Here is a 17,680-nt window from a genome sequence, read left to right on the forward strand (position 1 = left end):
GAAAACACCCACGGGAAGCCTTGACTGACTTCTATAAGCTAAACCTAGCACAGATCTTTAGAAAGCATTGCTAACAGCTGGCCATGGGCAACCTGAGTGCCTGGGAGAGGAACACCCTGCCCCACAGCGAGCCAGGCGACACCCAGGGCTCCCCCTGCCCCGGGAAGGGGACACCAAGCCCCACAGAGAGCCAGGGGACACCCAGGGCTCTCCCTGCCCCGGGAGGGGAGCAGGAAGCACTAGCTCCAGCCCCACACCGAATTCAGCGAAGGGAAAAGGTGTTCAAGTAGATGTAGGGCCAAGAAAACCGCCGAACAAACACAAGCTGCTTTTCCCTGTCCGGGAGAGCCTGTGCTCGCCCCCCTTCTCGGCTCCTGTCGGTTCCCGCCCCCGGCCCGACTCCGCCACAGCCCCGCGCCCGGCCGGGCCCTGCGGAGCCGTCGCACACGGAAACAGGCTGACGGACCCTAAAAATATGCACTCCCCTGGCGATGACAGGCGTGCGCCGCGCCCAATAAGAATCGAGAGCGCCGCCACACGAGCCAATGGCGCGGCTGGGCGGGGAGGGGCGGCCGCGCGCCGGGAGCCTTGGTAACGCGCGGGCCGCGTGTGGCGAGCGCGGGTGGTTCGGGCCAGGTTCTGCCCCGCCATGAAGATCGAGGAGGTGAAGAGCACCTCGAAGACGCAGCGCATCGCCGCCCACAGCCATGTCAAGGGGCTGGGGCTGGACGAGAGCGGCACCGCCAAGCCGGCGGGGGCCGGGCTGGTGGGGCAGGAAAACGCGCGGGAGGTGAGCGAAGGGGGGCGGCAGGGCCCGGCCTGGGCTCCCCGGGGGCTCTGCGGGCTCCCCCCAGGCTGAGGTGAAGCCTGAGGGGCCCCGGGCGGCGAGGGGGGCAGGCTGGGCCTATAAGTGCCGTTAGCGGATGAAAGTCTTTGCCGGGCTCCTCCGCGCGTTCCGCTGCTGTACGAGGAGCGAGGGGTGATGAAGGCTATGCCTTAACACCGCTACTTTTTTTTTTGTATTAGCTGGCGCCAAGGGCAGGTGACTGTCCCCCGGGTTTTAGGCGTAGAAATCGGGGTATGGAAGGCAATGAAACCTGCCAAAAATCGAGAGATTTGGTACAAGTGGAAATTGGAGCTTCTGTTTCAGTCCGGTGTCTGGTCGTGGCTTTAGCTGATCTGGCGTTCTGAAACTCAAAAGATTCATTTCCAGCTTTATTTTTAAATGTTTATAAAATGCACGCGAGTGCAGGAGGGGCAAAGGAGTCCGTGCTCTTAGGCTGAGTTTTGTTGTCTGTGATTTGTTTTGTTTTGCTTTCTTATAATGTCTATGTCAGATAAAATGATTGTAGGAAGTTGTTTTTTCTGATCTTTCGTCACTTTTGTGTACATGAAATCGAAATCCTATTTAGTTTTAGTGGGCCCACAAAACCTAATATTTCTAAACACTTTTTCTAATATTGGAACAAAAGATATAACAATACTTGTGTTAACAGTGTAAATGCCTATTTACTTTATAGGCTTGTGGGGTTATAGTGGAACTAATCAAAAGCAAGAAAATGGCTGGCAGAGCTGTGCTGTTGGCAGGACCTCCTGGAACTGGCAAGGTATTGTTTTTCTTTTTTGAGATGACATATTCCCAAATCTATTTTATGTTCATTTGTTTTCAAAACCATTTTAGGGTAGTCATTTCCTAATGTTTCCTTCTACTAGAATTTTTTTTCATCAATGTATCAACATGATTTCCTGCTTTATATTTTGATTTTTGCCATGTCATCAACGTTGGCAGAATACAGTGGTGTGCTCAGGCCTCATTAGTGTGAAACCACATGTTGTAGGTTACCAAACACATAATATGGTCTCTGAAGAAGAATCTTATAAATTAATTTTATTTTAAAAGCCTAAATAGTTTTTACTTTGTTTATTTTTTTCCCATGCTATTTCAGGCTTTTTGTATTTGTTTCAGATGTCAAGTTCAAATGCCCAGTGTCTTTAAAGTGTTTTATAAGTCTTATAAAAGTCACCTTATATGTGCCTAGATTATTTTGGGCAGAGGAGGGTTGCTATATGTGAGAAATATGCACTGGACAGAATAGTCTTAATATTAAATTGATAGTTGATACCTGGAAGGTTATATGATGAGAAAAAAGTTAACTTTGTGCAGAAAGAATCCTTTGTTAATTCTCATAAAAATTAATGTGTGGTTCTTGTTTTTTTATTTTTTTAAGACTGCTTTGGCTTTAGCTATTGCTCAGGAACTGGGAAGTAAAGTTCCCTTTTGTCCTATGGTTGGAAGTGAGGTCTATTCCACTGAGATCAAGAAAACAGAAGTTCTAATGGAAAACTTCCGGCGTGCAATTGGTAGGTTTCAGAAAACCAGAAGAATTAAGTATTTGCATGATACTTATTTTCCTTTTTCCCAGTCATCTAAAAAGGAAAGGCTTCTCAGTGGTAATGGTTGTCTTCAGATCATGGAATGTTCTTTTTTTCAATGCTGATCTTAATTTAGTGAATCTCTTCCACGCTTAGGAGTCAGTCAGTAAGGTTTTCTGTTTATAAACCATAACTTAATCGTTGTATTATGGTTCATTCTACTTCCTTGGTGTCTCCTCCCATCCTCCAGCTTCATCTCCTGGTTTTGCCTGTGACTCAATAAAATTGAAAAAAAAATTATTTGTAGCTTCTCACATTAACAGAAATATTTGCAGACAGAAAAATGCCTCCTCCTTTTTCGTTTTAGTGATTTCACCCTAGTGAGCAAACAGTCTTAAACAGGGACTCCCAAATGGCAGCATTAGTCTGACTTAGTATTTCAGCAAGGACAAAGAAAGTTCCATGCCAACAAAATAAATACTTAAACTTAATTTCTTCCTCAATTCTAGAGTGCTTTTACAAGCTTGATGTAAATCGGTTAAATTTGCAACACAACCTCAAGGAGTATCTAAAATCTCTTATATGATAGGTGCTGACAGCTGATAAATGCAGCTGGAAGTGGCCCTTGTTTGTATGAGGATTGGCTAAAGATAACCTAACTGATTTTAGTCCTGAATATATTAACAGTTAAATTTCCTGGTTTCTGTACCATGTTTTCCTTTGGAATTCATCTAAGTATTTGGTGGCAGTAAGGTGAAGAAGTCTCTCAATTCTGCAATGAAACAAAAGTATTCGGTTGACTTTTATAAGAAAGCAACTCTCAGTAGTCTCTGGTCTTCTGGTTACCACGAATCTGGCAGGGCCTGGGGGAGGGAAGCCAGAAACTGAGTAGTCTGCAATATTTCCTTGATGTGATGAAGTTCCCTGTCAGAGATTTGGAAACCTGAACCAACAGATGAAACTTATGCCATCCATGTTGTCATTCCTAGAGATAGCAGTATTTTAACTCTCTGAGGTTTAACAGCCAGCTACATTGTTAGTTCCCTGCATTCCCTGAATGTCAATAGAGAGACACTTCTAAACAAGTATTGGTGTTAATGAAAGATGGAACTTCTTTTATTCCTTTCTGTTGAATTACATGTCACATTTTCATAACACAACCTTTATTGAATATTTTTATCAATGTAAAAAAAACCTAAAAAACAAACCCAAACCTCTGAAATATTTTAAAGGACTAGTTACTACTGTTTTTCATAATGGAACATTTTCCAGTCATGTTTAAATCTCAGTTATGTTTTAGCTTCCCTGCCTGGTAAATAAATAATTTACAAGGGCACATTTTTAAAAAAATTATTTTGTGTGCACAGTGCAATGTCAACTGTGACTGGGTGCAAGAGAAGCTTGAGCTCACATGGCAATGAGTGTTCACGTAGGGATTTGGGGTTTTTTGCGGGGGTGGGGAGGAGTCTTGTATTATCAATTTATAAAAATTTTTTACTTTATCTTTCTTTTTTTTTCTTGGAAACAACAGAGTCTGGCAGGTTTGGACCCATCACTGTATAGGGAAACTGGGATGACTCTGAGTTTCCAGAATTTTTATTGTTGGGAGTCTTTTAATAACAGACTTGATGCAGTCTCGTGGCCGAGTACTGCTTGGGGTATAGTAGAGTTTGTGATAGCTAAGAAACATAAAATGACAGAGTGGGAAATGAGAGGATGGAATTGTTGTATGGGTTAAAAAAGCTGAGAGAGGTTAATCCTGTGTAGAGCTTATTAGCAGCTGGCAAGGATGATGACAGTAGCTAATGTTAGAGCTCAGTTGCAGTAAAAAATAACTACTGGAATAGCCACTTAAATACCGTATCTGTTCCCCGTGTCTCCAAATAGTAGCTGCCAGTAAATCAAACAAACACTATTTAACTCCGTGTAGTGCTATTGAACCAAAACAAGAAATAGCCTGCAGTTGCCTTCTTAGACTCACGCCTCTGAATTGTAAGTAGGAAATGTCTATGTTTAAGTTAGAGAACTCTTTTGAGAGTGAATTTTGTAGTTGCAGATTCATTTGAAAACAAAGGATAATCAGCAGCAAGTTCAAAGTATTGATTACATTTGTTCAGATGATGTTAACCTGAAAATATCTTTTATAGACACATGTATATGAGCAGGTTAGTTTAGATCAGAGGCACGCTGTTGAAGCAAATCTCTAGGTTGCTCTCATTGGCTCGGCTTTGGCTTTTTGTTGTGGAGCAGACTGAGCATGTGAACTGGATTCTTTTCAGATGAAATGAAATGAAAATGTGCTTTAGCAGCATACAAAACATGACCCAAACACAAATGGGCTTCCAATTTATCAGAGCAGAATAGACATAATGCTGAAAGTTTAAAAACAAAACGAAAAGGAAAAACAAACCTGTGAATGTCCAGTTCTCACCACTAGGAGTTCCCATATTGCTTCACATTCCTTGCATGTGTAGCCTACCTGATACAGCCTTGTCCAAGTCACTTTTATAACTCAACGGTTCATTAATTTTTTTTTGTCTGATGTTTTGGCATACCTGAAAAAAATTTTTAAAAATTACTGAAATGAACTTCACGTAGAACTTTTTATGTAGTGGTAAATAAGAGGAAGCAAACATTTCTTACCAAGAAATTATGTTAGCCACAATTAACTAATTTCTCACATTTCAAATCCTAGTCTTAATTTGGGTCCAGTAGAGGGAGACAGACTCATATTTGTCAGTTCTTTATACCTCCCTATCAGCAACTCAAGATTACTGGTGAAGTGTCTGATCTATTTCAAAGCAAAATGAAAAGTTATGGAACAAGGAAAGTTTTATAAAGTCCTAATAGCCTCAGACTGGGCAGGATGACTTCCTTATATCTTGTTACAGCCCATTCATTATTTTTGGTATGTGTGTGGCATGTGTGTCTCATAAAATACTTTATAGAGTCTCTTCAGATGTGGGTTCTTTGAACTTTTATGTAGTTAGAACATCTGCATAATTGTAGTGGTGGCGGTGATGATAGTGGTTTTTCTGTGGAACAGTATAACCGTAAAACTCTTCAGCTCTATATTTTTCATCAATTTAAAATAACTTAGTTAATTGCAATAGCTCTGACTAAAATAGAAGATACTCAGATACTATGATGATTGCTCAACTGCCTGAAAACTAACAAAGTAAGGATGGCTTTGTCAGCTATTTTGAAATAGTTTTAAAATTTGCATTATAACAGATTCTGTTAAATTATCTAGTTCATCTTTTGCAATTAAATTGAAAAAGATTTTAAATTCTACAGTAACTTTTTCTTAATTTTATGATACAATACGTGTTAATCAATTTACATTATTTTTGCTAGGTTGCTAGAATTTTAAGATTTTTATGAAGCTACTTTTTTTCTCATGTCTTTTTCCTTACTTTGCAGGGGTTTTCTGATTGTACAAAAATTGTGTAAAACTCAGTTACGATTTATGTCACTGATCTTTAGTTTCAGAAGATGAACTGTTTCTTTGACTTTAGCATAATCAAGCAAATCCCCTCTTTGGGGGAGGGAAAAGAGAGAGGATACTTACATTGGCTTTAAGAAGTAGTATTAACAGAAAGAAAGAACATAGTTTCTTAGAGTTTAACAAACTGCTTTGCAGGTCAGAACTTGAGTGAACTTTCACTCTGATGACACAGGATTAATATTCTCACAATATTGAAGAACAATAATTCACCTTCCTAGTTTTGAAAGTAAAAAAATACCTTTAAATGTAAAGTAACCCAATAATATGTTACATTCTGTTGGCAGTAATGCAGCAGACTGTATCCAGCCATCAATTTGTGTACTGACATTTTTCTAAACAATTTCTTGCAGGGCTGAGGATTAAAGAGACCAAGGAGGTTTATGAAGGAGAAGTCACAGAACTAACTCCATGTGAGACTGAAAATCCTATGGGGGGTTATGGCAAAACCATCAGCCACGTAATTATAGGACTCAAAACTGCAAAGGGAACCAAACAGTTGAAGGTATGTATGGTAGAGCCTGAAAAATTTCCTGAAGTATTTCAGGTCTTCATCTTCTATTTTTAGCACTTCTTATTTCCATTGCAAACTCTTGATCCCCATCTCTAGAGTGGGGATTCCAAGAGGCTGTTTTCTTTTGCTAGACAACTTTATGCTACTCCTGAGCATGTATTTTTATCTGCTTTGTGCAGAATATTTAGATGCTAGTCTTGTCTCATACTAATTGAAATTGGGAATAAATCCATCACTCAGCAGCCCCTGTAATGTTTCCGGTTGGCGGCACACACTTGTATGTCTTCAACGAGTTAAGGCAGAGTGCAGGCAGGCAGTGATGCTGGTGCAGTTCTGCAGCATTACTAGTACCACAGAGAAATGGGCTGAGTTGGGAATCTGAACTATGATCTGTCTCAGTCCGTGATACCTCACACTGACCCTGGCTGTAAATTCATGTTCATGATAACAAACATACAAGAAAGGTCTTGTTTGGTTTTGTTTTCCTGATTCTCAACTGATTTTTTTAAGGATGTTTTTGGGAAATCTTGCCTGCTTTGGTATAAATTGTTCTTTTTGTACATCCCTGCTTTCCATGGGGAGGTTTGCTCTAGTGAATATTTGATTCTGAACTGGAAATTGAGCTGGTTTGTTACCAGCTCAGACTCACTTTCCCTTTGTTTTCTTCTACAAGTCTCTGTCCATGTTGTTCAATTTCCCTGTCAGAGTACCAGAGAATTGAAAGCTGTTTCTGATGCTAAGCATCATCTTGCTCTGAAAACAAGAAAATGCAGTGCAAAAGTGAATAAACAACAAAAGCATCGAATATATTCCACATTTGCTCTCCCTCACACAGCTCCACAGAGGATGCAGATTCAAGAAATCAAATAGCATAATCCAGTGTTACAGCCAGATTTTTTTATAAAAGTTTTGTTTAGAAAGCAAGAGAAGTACTGCATCCTAAGTATAAATACATTGTCACATTACACAAAGGCATGCTTCTTGATAGTAACTGGTATCATTTCTGGCACTTACTGTCACTTCCTTCAGATAGCTGATTTTTTTTTTTTTAAAGAAAGCAAATTCTGTGCAGCAGCTTCCACTTTTATTCTCTACCCCTACTCCAAGTGTTACAGCTTTATAAAATCTTAGAATTGTTGTTGGGGGGAGTTGCAGTTTAATTTTGTCTGGTGGGAGCGAGCTTTAGACTAAATTTCTCTTCCTTGATTACCATAACAATATGAAACTGTTTTGACCAACTGTGATGTTCACTTGTCTCCAGCTGGACCCAAGCATATTTGAGAGCTTGCAGAAAGAGCGAGTGGAAACTGGTGATGTTATTTATATTGAAGCAAACAGTGGAGCCGTCAAGGTAAAAATTACGCCCTCTTATGCAGGTGTATGTATCCTTGCAGACCTTTCTCTGCTGTTGTCAGAAGGCTCTCCAGTTTATTAACCTTAACTGACATGAAATGTTTACATGGAAGTTTTAAAAAGTGCCCAGTAATTTCCTTATCTGGAGAGAAAATTCTCTCTTACATTGAAAGAACATGGTCATCTGGTTCACAATTAAGGTCATCTGGCAAGGAAGCTATCACTGATGCTGTCCGGATGAGTTTTCTTTTCTGTAAGATCAAGACATCTTTAAGGGAAGGGGGGAAAAACCAAGCAACTTTAGTTATTTTCAGGCTGACATGTGCAGTGTATTTAATCTTTCTTTTATCGCTCTGGTATTTTCTCCACAAGATATATACATGTAGAAGGGAATGCTGCATTAGTTAGCATTCTTTTCATATCTGATTTAGAAAGTAGTGTACAGCAATACTTGCTGTTTAATGGATGAGCGTAATATTTTGTGTCATATAATAAATCACCTACCTACAAAAGAATCTTGAACAGTTCTCCCAATCTTTATTTAATCTGTTGGATTTGTCCTTTAGTAAGAATTGCATACGGTTAAAAGAAGGGGAGAGGGGAGTGGAATATTCTTACCACTGAAAATATCAGGTGTTTTTCAACAGAGTATTTGAGCTTTGATCAGTAGATAGGGAATGCCTGTTGCTAAGCAGGGAGTGGGATGTCTGAATAGTCAGTTGAAGCTTGTCAGGACTGGAATTGTGAATCAAGCCCTTTATCAAGTTCATATCACTCAAGGTTTTGGCACTGAAACCAATTCTATACCTGGATTTCTCTTTTTTTGCTTTCTCTCAGAGGCAAGGCAGGTGTGATATCTATGCTACGGAATTTGACCTTGAAGCTGAAGAGTATGTTCCCTTGCCAAAGGGTGATGTGCACAAGAAAAAGGAAATTATTCAGGATGTCACTCTGCATGACTTGGATGTGGCCAATGCTCGGCCTCAGGTATCTGACTTCGTGGATGAAGTCTTTACAGAAAAATAATTTGACATAAATATGGTTACTAGAATAATCAAGATGTACAAAGCTGACCAGTCCTAAATCACCCTCAGAGATACCAGTATAGGAAAAGAAGTAGGTGGTACACCATGAAGGCCCGTCTAACTCTCCTCTCTGGAGGGATGTTGTGCTGCAGTTGGCTAGCGTGGCGGCCCTGCCATACAGGTTAAAGAGGCAATTTTGGGGTTAGGATTCATGCACCTGGTCATGAGAATATTTATCAGAGTACGTTTCCTAACACTACAGAGAACAGCAATAGCAGAGCTTCCACATGGATATTTGAGATCCACTACCTTCATAGTTAATGCATAATCTAGACCTAGCTCTCCCATTCCCTCCACCACTGTGCCCCATCCCTGCAAAAAAAGAGAGCAGTGTGGGCTGCATCTCTTAACCAAGGAAAGAGATTATTGTTTTCTCTCCAGAAGGAAGTTTGCCTACAGGTGTGAGGAAGCAGCAGCCAGATCTGCATCATTTTATTTACCGAAAGTTCTGAGTACGGATTAATTTATTCTCTTTTTTTATGGCATTGTGGCCACAAAATGGAAACTGCAAGCACTATGATAAAAGGTCACTAAGTATTTTTGCCTGCTGTGTGTTCTACTGATGTCCCTGCTTCCTTCAGAAATGTTTCCTAACCTCTTATTACATTTCCTTGTGACTTTCAGTAGAGCTCTAAACATACTGCAGCAAAAAAATGAAAATAGGAGAATTACTCCTTGCTTTATCTTAACATAAACCTGGTATTGAGGGAATTCCATGTGTGTCATGAACATGAGCCACTAACAATACAGTATCTTTGTTTAAAGTCTGACATTCCTACAGTATGACACTACAAGCCTTTAACTATTACATTTCAAAATAAACATCCTTTTCCCAACAAAATCATTTACATGATAAAAATCAAGGTGTTCGAAAACTCTTAAAACTTAGTGTAATTGATCATGTGTTTATAGGTTGAACACCTACCATACCATGCATGCAGGCAATCCAAGTCTCTTATGTTCCCTGGTATTTTTCATCCTTATGAACTGCTCTGTGACAACTTTTTTAATAGAGGATAGCTCATTTTGGTTTACTGTGTTCTCCAAATGAACGTGGCTAAAGTAAGGGTGAGGAGGTAGCTAAATGATTATGTTTAAAATGCTGCTGCAGTGCTGTGACCTAGCCTTTGACAGATTATCAACCACTGCTGATATAAAGTATCAAGTTAAGTGCAAGTAATAACTTCTTTAACCAGTTCCTGGTTTATAAAATTCTGGTGGTATGTGCTCACTATGAGACCTCATAGCTGATCTGTAACTTTCTTCTCCTAGGGTGGGCAAGACATCCTCTCTATGATGGGGCAATTAATGAAGCCTAAGAAAACTGAAATTACTGGTATGAACCCTACATAGTATTTTTAGACCAATGTAACCTATGTATTTGCCAGTTAGAAGAACATTAAACCTAGGATTATTCATGTACCATCTCTAAATGAATGTCTACATAACACGTCTTCATAAATATTCAGATTTCAAAAAGCAATGATACAGCTGCTAGAATTGCAGTGGCTGGAAACAATCCAACATGTAATTGGTTCACTCATAGAGTGATAAAATACTGTACTCTGCACCAATCTTCCTGGGGAAATAGGGGGGAGGCACTAGCATTCTAACCTCTTTCTCAGAACACTCCTGCCAGAGAGTGTGAGGTTCACACTTTGACAAACAGCCAAACTGAACAACAACAAAAAATCTAAAAAGCATTGTTAGAATGCGTGCTTATGTGAAGCAACCACACTGAATTTCTGTGGAGCAGAAAAATGGTGTCTAAAGACTCTAACCTTGGCTTGTTTTAGACACCTTTATAGCAGCTTGATGCTCTAAGTGCTCTGCTGCTCTTCCTACCTACAGATCATCAGAGAAAAAAAAAAAATCCACAGAAAGATCTGTTCTCTTTTTTGCTTTGAAAGAAACAATGTTTCAGTAAGTGACTATCTAAATTTAGATCAAAGTCTGTTTCAATACCTAACTTGAATGGCAGTCTTTTGAAGTATTTCTTCTGTTCCAGAGGTCACTTTGCTTATTCTAATGTCAGATTTATCCATCTAACATCTTGCCTAGCTTTGAGATCCATATGTTCACAGAAATTTATATAGCCTATTTTTTGTTGTTGTTAAACACAACTTCTTTGCTGAATGCAATATTTTGTTCTTTCAGTGATGTTCTTTTCAGCCATGCTTGGAAACTGTTAAGTTTCATGTTTTAAACTGAGGTTTGACTGCCTTCCACACACACATACATAAAAACCATAGTTTTTCACAAGGCATGTGAGGGGACAGACTCCTCCAGTGAAATGCTGCAAGTTCAAACAGATGTCTCCCCAATACAGTAGAGAATGCCACAGAATTTTAGTATCATAAAGATTTTTCCCTGTGGCAGTAAGATTCCAAACCATGAAAAAATTCACAAGATTTTTACTTACTTTAAATCTTTCATACAGACCTATATAGTTCACTAGCAGAACAACTAACAGTTTCTTTTTGTTTTCAGACAAACTTCGAGGAGAGATAAATAAGGTAGTGAATAAATACATTGATCAAGGCATCGCTGAGCTAGTCCCAGGTGTCCTCTTTGTAGATGAAGTTCACATGCTGGATATCGAGTGTTTCACATACCTGCACCGAGCACTGGAATCTTCCATTTCCCCCATTGTCATCTTTGCTTCCAACCGAGGAAACTGTGTTATCAGGTACGATGTCTAAAGTTAAATTTTCCGGTTTGCATTGGTCCATAGACCTTGGAATTAGCTGTATCAGCAGATTTATAATCTCTGAAGGCTGTTGCCTCTAGTACTGACATCCGTGATAATCCTTGGTTTACAAGCTGCATCAATGCTCAAGAACTGCTTGCGAGTTTCATGATGGGATGGGTATTTAATGCCAGGCTGACCCAAGTGAAAGCAGAATGGAATTCCTCCTTTTATTTCCACTGGCACATCCCCCTTTCTCATAACAGCTTCTGAATAATCTTATTTCCTGGGTAATCTGTAACAATTACCTTTCTCATTGGATATCTCAATGCATCTGTTGTTTGCCCATTAGGGACATCAAAAGCACCAGGGCTAAAACCTCTAATATCATAGTTTCCTGCTTTTTCTGGGTCATTTTGCTGTTTGCTGTCCTCATTGCATCAGACTTAAGCTTCCTGTTCTTACTGTTAAAGCATATCACACTTCGGCCTCTCTCTACCCTTCGTTATTTCCTATGTTGGTCTGGCTTTTTGTGATTCTTTGGTCTTGCCAACTAACTTGATTTTCATTTCCACTCCAGTTCGTGCCTCTACTTCAATATCTTGCACCCACACAATGCATTCTTTGCAAGTTCAGTAAAAGCTCTCACCTGTTTCAGATTCTTCCTTAAGTTCTACTGCTAATTTGTGGTCTAGGTCTAATTATGTCTAAACAAGCTGTCATTAGCAATGATTGCTGCTCTTTAAATTGATTTAATTCAGCTGTGTAACCAGCTATTCTCTTCCCTCTTAGTGGCTCATCTGGTATTAATCTTTCTCTGTTTGCATTGCTTGGAAGTTAAGGTGATAAGGCCTTCAAAAATGTTTAAGGTAGACATTGCGGTGATCTCTTTGCAAAGGCTTAAAAAGGCTGTCTTCTAAAAATAGAGCAAATACAGATCTGTCAGTGTAGAATCACGGCAGATCTTGTTATGAAAAAGCTGTGATTTCAGAAAGGAAGATTTCCATAGAATAGTTGTATCTTATTTTGCTAAAATAAGTCCCTAAAAGCAAGCTCTTATCTGTATGCTGCTATCTCAAGTAGTTAGCGACATTCTGATTTGCCCCAGCTCTTAAAAGGGTTGGGGAAAAATTAATTGTATAGTATAGTTGATTCTGTAACCTCATAAGAGAAGGAGTCACTTCAGAGGAGAGAACACCATCTACTCAAGAGTATGACAGATGATGGCAGGACATTTTGATTCATTTCCGAAAGGAAGAGCACGGCTAAAGCTGCAGTGCCTGAATACTGGCACTGAACTTAGAAATGTAGTTCTCTACCAACACTTTACTGGTTTTACCTACATTCTATATAAATCTCATGAAATCTGCATATCTTTCACGCTTGACTTCACAGCAAATTGTGGTGGTCTTTAGTCAAATCAACGTACTGAACTCAGAATAGTATCTAATCTCTTTCTGTTTGGTTTCTCCTTTAGAGGCACGGAGGATGTAGTATCTCCTCATGGAATACCACTGGACCTGCTGGACAGAGTGATGATTATCCGAACCATGCTGTATACACCCCAAGAAATGAAGCAGGTATGCAAAGCATTTTAAGAGAAATTCTAAAATGTCCCTGGAGTTCTAGTCTGTTGGAATGACTGCCGTGTCTCTGTACATTCTGTTACTATAGAGCTGTTTGACACTTTGTGGTCGTCGGGTTTGTGCCAGAAAGCTTACAGCTTCCTAAGTGAATGTTGTTTTAGTAACCATTTGCAGTAAGCTGGTTAAAATTGCACATACAATTTCTCTGTCTGATTTCCACCCACTGATGAGTTGTATTGGTGAGCAGATCTAGAGCTGAAAGTGACAGCTCGCTCACATGAAATAGTGCAAATTGCCACTGACCTCATCTCTTGTAGATGCACTTCCCTGTGGAGTTTGCAGGTTCCAGCAGGTAGCGCTTTTTCAGTTGGTATGACATGAAGAGTCACATTTTGGGACCTTTGGTCCCAGACCTCAGGCTGTTCCTCCACCTGAGAGATGAGGAGGATTGAGGAACGCAACTTTACGCACTGCCTTTTTGCCTCTGTGCCCTGTGCTATAGCTTTAACCTACATGGACTGTCTCCTGAAACTGGGAGGATTTTCATGCTCCTAGTCAAGTTTAGAAATGTAAGCACAGTAGGTGTTGCAGAGATATGCTTCTGAATGCCTGAAACTTTTCCTGTGGGGCCATCACAATGTATTGTGTATCGATTATAATGCTTGGGTGCCATTATGATGCATCGTGTCAAAGATCCCCCTCATTAGCGTCTCAATGCTGTGAAGTGACACAATGCAGAAGACATTACGGTTTATCATGTCAATTCTTTGTATTATTTAAGAGATAGTGTCAATGGAGGAGAGCGTTGTCACGAGATAATAGTCTCCTGCTGCTGGATAAGTGCCAAGGTGAAGCCGAGGCATTTATCGAATATAAACGTAGAGGCAAAGCTTCATTTCACTTGGTTTGAGGAGCTTTTCACATGCGGCTGTTGTGAGCCATTCTTAAGATGATTTTTTCGTACCTAAAAGGACACTTTAAAGCTTTATGGCATAGATTACAATAGAAGCTACAATAGAAGCAGCCCAATGATTTAATAATACGATTATGTTTTGGCTGCATACAAACCAAATTTTAAAGCGTGACTTTTACTCAGTCTGGAGGTGTTAAAGTCTGTTGTCAGGATTTCCTCTACACTGTGTATGAATTCTGTGTAGTTGGGGTAGCAGGAATATGTACTCTGAGTTACTTTTCATTAAGGTTGCTATATCTAGTACCTGCTTAGTGTGCTGTATTGTCATGCAGATAATACACTGTTAAAGAGCTCGTGTCTGAATTGCTGATTTTCAGAAGAGCTGGGTAGGTGCTGTGATTTCCACTCTCCCTCTCCACTCTGTTTACAGTAGCATTTCCTAAAGCTAAAAATAGAGTCCAGACATTATGTTCCATAAATCATGTTCCCATAGTCAGATAATCTCATTTTCCCTTAAATTAAGGCTTTTGAATGACGACTTCTCTTGGGAGAAGAAGAGGAGCTATAACACTTAACTGTGGTTTCTAACTAAATACAATTGAGGTGGTTTAAAAATAAGATGTCCAAACACTTATTCTTCTGTATTTGCTCCCATTTTTCTTTTATGCTCAGAAGTTTTCACTGCTGATGTTTCTGTGTGGGACACTTTGCCTTGGCCTTTCACAATTGATTGGTTTATCAGCACAAGAATTGACTATTTATCGACTGAAAGTTGCTTCATAACCTGTTAAAAATATTTCTCTTTTTGTGATAAAGTAGAAATCCCACTGTGTAGCTCCGCTCCCTGAAAGCAAGACCCACAGTTACCTTAGTGCAACCAGAATAGGGAGAAAAATCACTTTTATGGCTATTCTAGTCAGCCATTGTAATCAAACATTTTTGTTTATATGCCTGCGGTTAGATAGTAGAGGTTATAATTGGGACTTTTGTTGGGATTTGTGTTCCTAATCTATTTTACCTGATAAACACTTCTTTTCCTATTTCATAGCAACTTATTTATGTATGTATTTGCTGGGTTAATGGCTTGGGCCCCAGTCCTTCAGTAAAGTTCTACCCAGTTGCTAGATAAAATGTTGTTAAAGACGTGGCATTCAAGACACCTTGTTTCTAGAAGGGGAAGAGTAAAGTAGCAATATTTGAATGAATGGAAAGTGATGTTTGAGTTGATCTAAAAGATAGGAAAAAAATCTTCAATTTGAAATTGCAATTTGCAGCAGCATTACCAATATTCAGCATTAATATCTTAGCACAACTTCCTGCCATTTTCAGGCCCCTCTCTTTTACTCTGTTGCCTACTCTGACTCCCCTAGCGCATTTTTATGGCTTTAATTTAAACGAGTGCTTCTTGATATCTTGTTTACAAAGCTGCCAAAGTGAAAAATACCTGTATTATATGAGGCTTGCAGTTCCAGAGTTATCTCAGCACTACAACACAACATCATTATCCAGTCTGCCCCTTATCACTCAGCTGGTAATACCGACTACCGAGAGACTTGTGCCACTTTTGTTACAGCTTTGTATGCTCAGGCTTATTGGTGATATCTTGCTCTCCAACTTTGTAAAGATCTTCAAACTGGTACAAGCCTGAGACTGTTCTTGAAAGATTAGATTCTTCTTAGTGATTTTTTTTTTTTCTTGCAAGAATAGGAGAATCATAGAAAGTAGCTTTTTGATTTATTTTACTATCTTCTTGTCAATTGAATAAAAAGTGTGTTGTGAGCTGCTAGGGAAAGGGCGTAGCTTTCTGTAGGGCTTTTTGGAGGACTCTGCTGTATAGTGGCAATGGTACACTGCAAAATTTAGTGACTAATTGGTGTAGCTGTCCTCAAGACTCTGGCTGTCACTTACTTCCTGCACACTTTTTCCATTTTCTTGTATAAGTTCTCATATTCTGCTCCTTACTAGCAGATATACTGTGCTAACCATGCAGAATTATTCTGAAGGATTAGTAGTCCAGATGTGTTCCTTTTCCTGTCTTTTGTGATAATCATTTTTTTGACATCAAATTTGCCTATTCAAAGACTTGGAATTCTACAAATTCCAGTTTGGTGGTAAGTTACACTGGGATAACTCCCCACACCATCTCATTTTATAGCATGTCTCGTCTCAAAGCTGACAGAGTTTCCAGCTACTAAGCTAAGTAGTACAGTGTGCTAATTGTTTGGGCTGCTTCCTCATTTACTGATTCATCCCAACAGATCATAAAACTTCGTGCTCAGACAGAAGGAATTAATATTAGTGAAGAAGCTCTAAACCACCTAGGGGAAATCGGTACCAAGACAACCTTAAGGTAAGTTGAGCGCAGTTGACTTTTCTCTAAAGTGTAAGTGGGTCTAAAAACGCTCTTGGAAGTGAAACAACCCTCTCCCGTACAATAATGTGGTAAATTAAGAGCAGTGCTAATTTTGGAAGAGAGTGGTAATCCTCCTCCTTCCTTCTTTAAGGAACGTATGTACTGGAGGGTCTTGCAGACTTTTATACCGCTGATAGAGCTGTGTGTTTCCTAACAAATCTCCCTCCCCTACATATATTCAGTTCACTGGGATGCACTGAATTGTAATTATTCATCCATCTCTGTCTGATCACAGGTATGCTGTGCAGCTGCTGACCCCAGCTAACCTGCTTGCCAAGATTAATGGGAAAGACAGCATTGAGAAAGAGCATATTGAAGAAATAAATGAACTTTTCTATGATGCCAAATCCTCAGCAAAAATCTTGGCTGATCAACAGGAGAAGTACATGAAATGAAGAGCTTATCACGTTAGATGCTTTGAAGTGGCTTTAACCCTTAGCCAGGGCTGGCTTAATTATTGAACGAGAAATGTTAATGGTTTGTCTCTTTTGGGACTGAAAAATATTTAAATGTTGGACTGCTTTGTCAGGCCAGAATTAACTATCAAGTGTTCCTATTTTATTATCAACAATAAGATGCTCCATGACGTCTGTGTAACATCTTAGTTTCCCTTTTATGAGTATATATGAAATGAATAGCTCTTGACCTATCAGTTTTGTCTTTAGATTTCATTACAGAAGAGCTCTAACTGAAGTTGATGCTTAAGAACAGTCTATTTTCTTTATGAATATTGTTTTAAAATAATTTCCTTTTACAAATGAGAACTTTTTTTTGTTTGAATCTAAGTTTGTCTGAAATGCTTTATAATAAAATATTTCAAGAATATTGGAAGCTTGCATGTGTTTGCCCTGGGTGTTGGCCTGACTAAAGAAACAGTCAAAATAAGTTGGAATTAACAAAACCAAATATGAGTAAGATGTATCTGCAAAACGAAACTAGACCTGCAGCAAAGGAAAGAAATAACAATGGGATCTTTTGAAAGTGTTTACTTTTTTGTAGATTTTTTTTATTATTTTCTGAAGGCTTCTTTAGAGAATGCAGAAATACATAATTGTAATTATCTTGGTCCTATTTAGAGCCTTTCTTCCAGAGTAACTTACCCTTTCTATGGGTTTTCTTAAAGCAGATTAAATAAAAATTGTTTTCCATCATGGTTAGCTATTTTTTCACTATGTTCTATCCCCACTTTCTTGATCACCTGGGATCAGGAGAAATGAAACTAAAAATTAAATCCTGCTCTGCACAGATT

The 17,680-nt window shown here is 39.2% G+C and overlaps 1 protein-coding gene across 1 annotated transcript; it reads left to right on the forward strand.

The window, feature by feature from the left end:
- Window positions 1-559: 559 nt before the first annotated feature.
- RUVBL1 (RuvB-like AAA ATPase 1) lies at window positions 560-17,258 on the forward strand. The gene is made up of 11 exons (XM_014943267.1): window positions 560-790; window positions 1,521-1,607; window positions 2,229-2,361; window positions 6,232-6,383; window positions 7,654-7,743; window positions 8,583-8,732; window positions 10,103-10,166; window positions 11,321-11,519; window positions 12,997-13,099; window positions 16,277-16,368; window positions 16,667-17,258. The coding sequence occupies exons 1-11, from the start codon at window positions 650-652 to the stop codon at window positions 16,824-16,826; spliced, it is 1,371 nt and encodes a 456-aa protein (XP_014798753.1). The 5' UTR covers window positions 560-649; the 3' UTR covers window positions 16,827-17,258.
- Window positions 17,259-17,680: the final 422 nt, after the last annotated feature.

Source organism: Calidris pugnax, unplaced genomic scaffold (assembly GCF_001431845.1).
Source record: "Calidris pugnax isolate Ruff unplaced genomic scaffold, ASM143184v1 scaffold128, whole genome shotgun sequence".
NCBI lineage: Eukaryota > Metazoa > Chordata > Aves > Charadriiformes > Scolopacidae > Calidris > Calidris pugnax.

Excerpts from the sequence above, each read along its gene's own strand:
- RUVBL1 (XM_014943267.1), top strand. The coding sequence starts at position 650 with ATGAAGATCGAGGAGGTGAAGAGCACCTCGAAGACGCAGCGCATCGCC. Across the intron at positions 791-1,520 it reads GGCAGGAAAACGCGCGGGAG|GCTTGTGGGGTTATAGTGGA; the intron begins GTGAGCGAAGGG and ends TTTACTTTATAG. Across the intron at positions 11,520-12,996 it reads CGAGGAAACTGTGTTATCAG|AGGCACGGAGGATGTAGTAT; the intron begins GTACGATGTCTA and ends TTTCTCCTTTAG.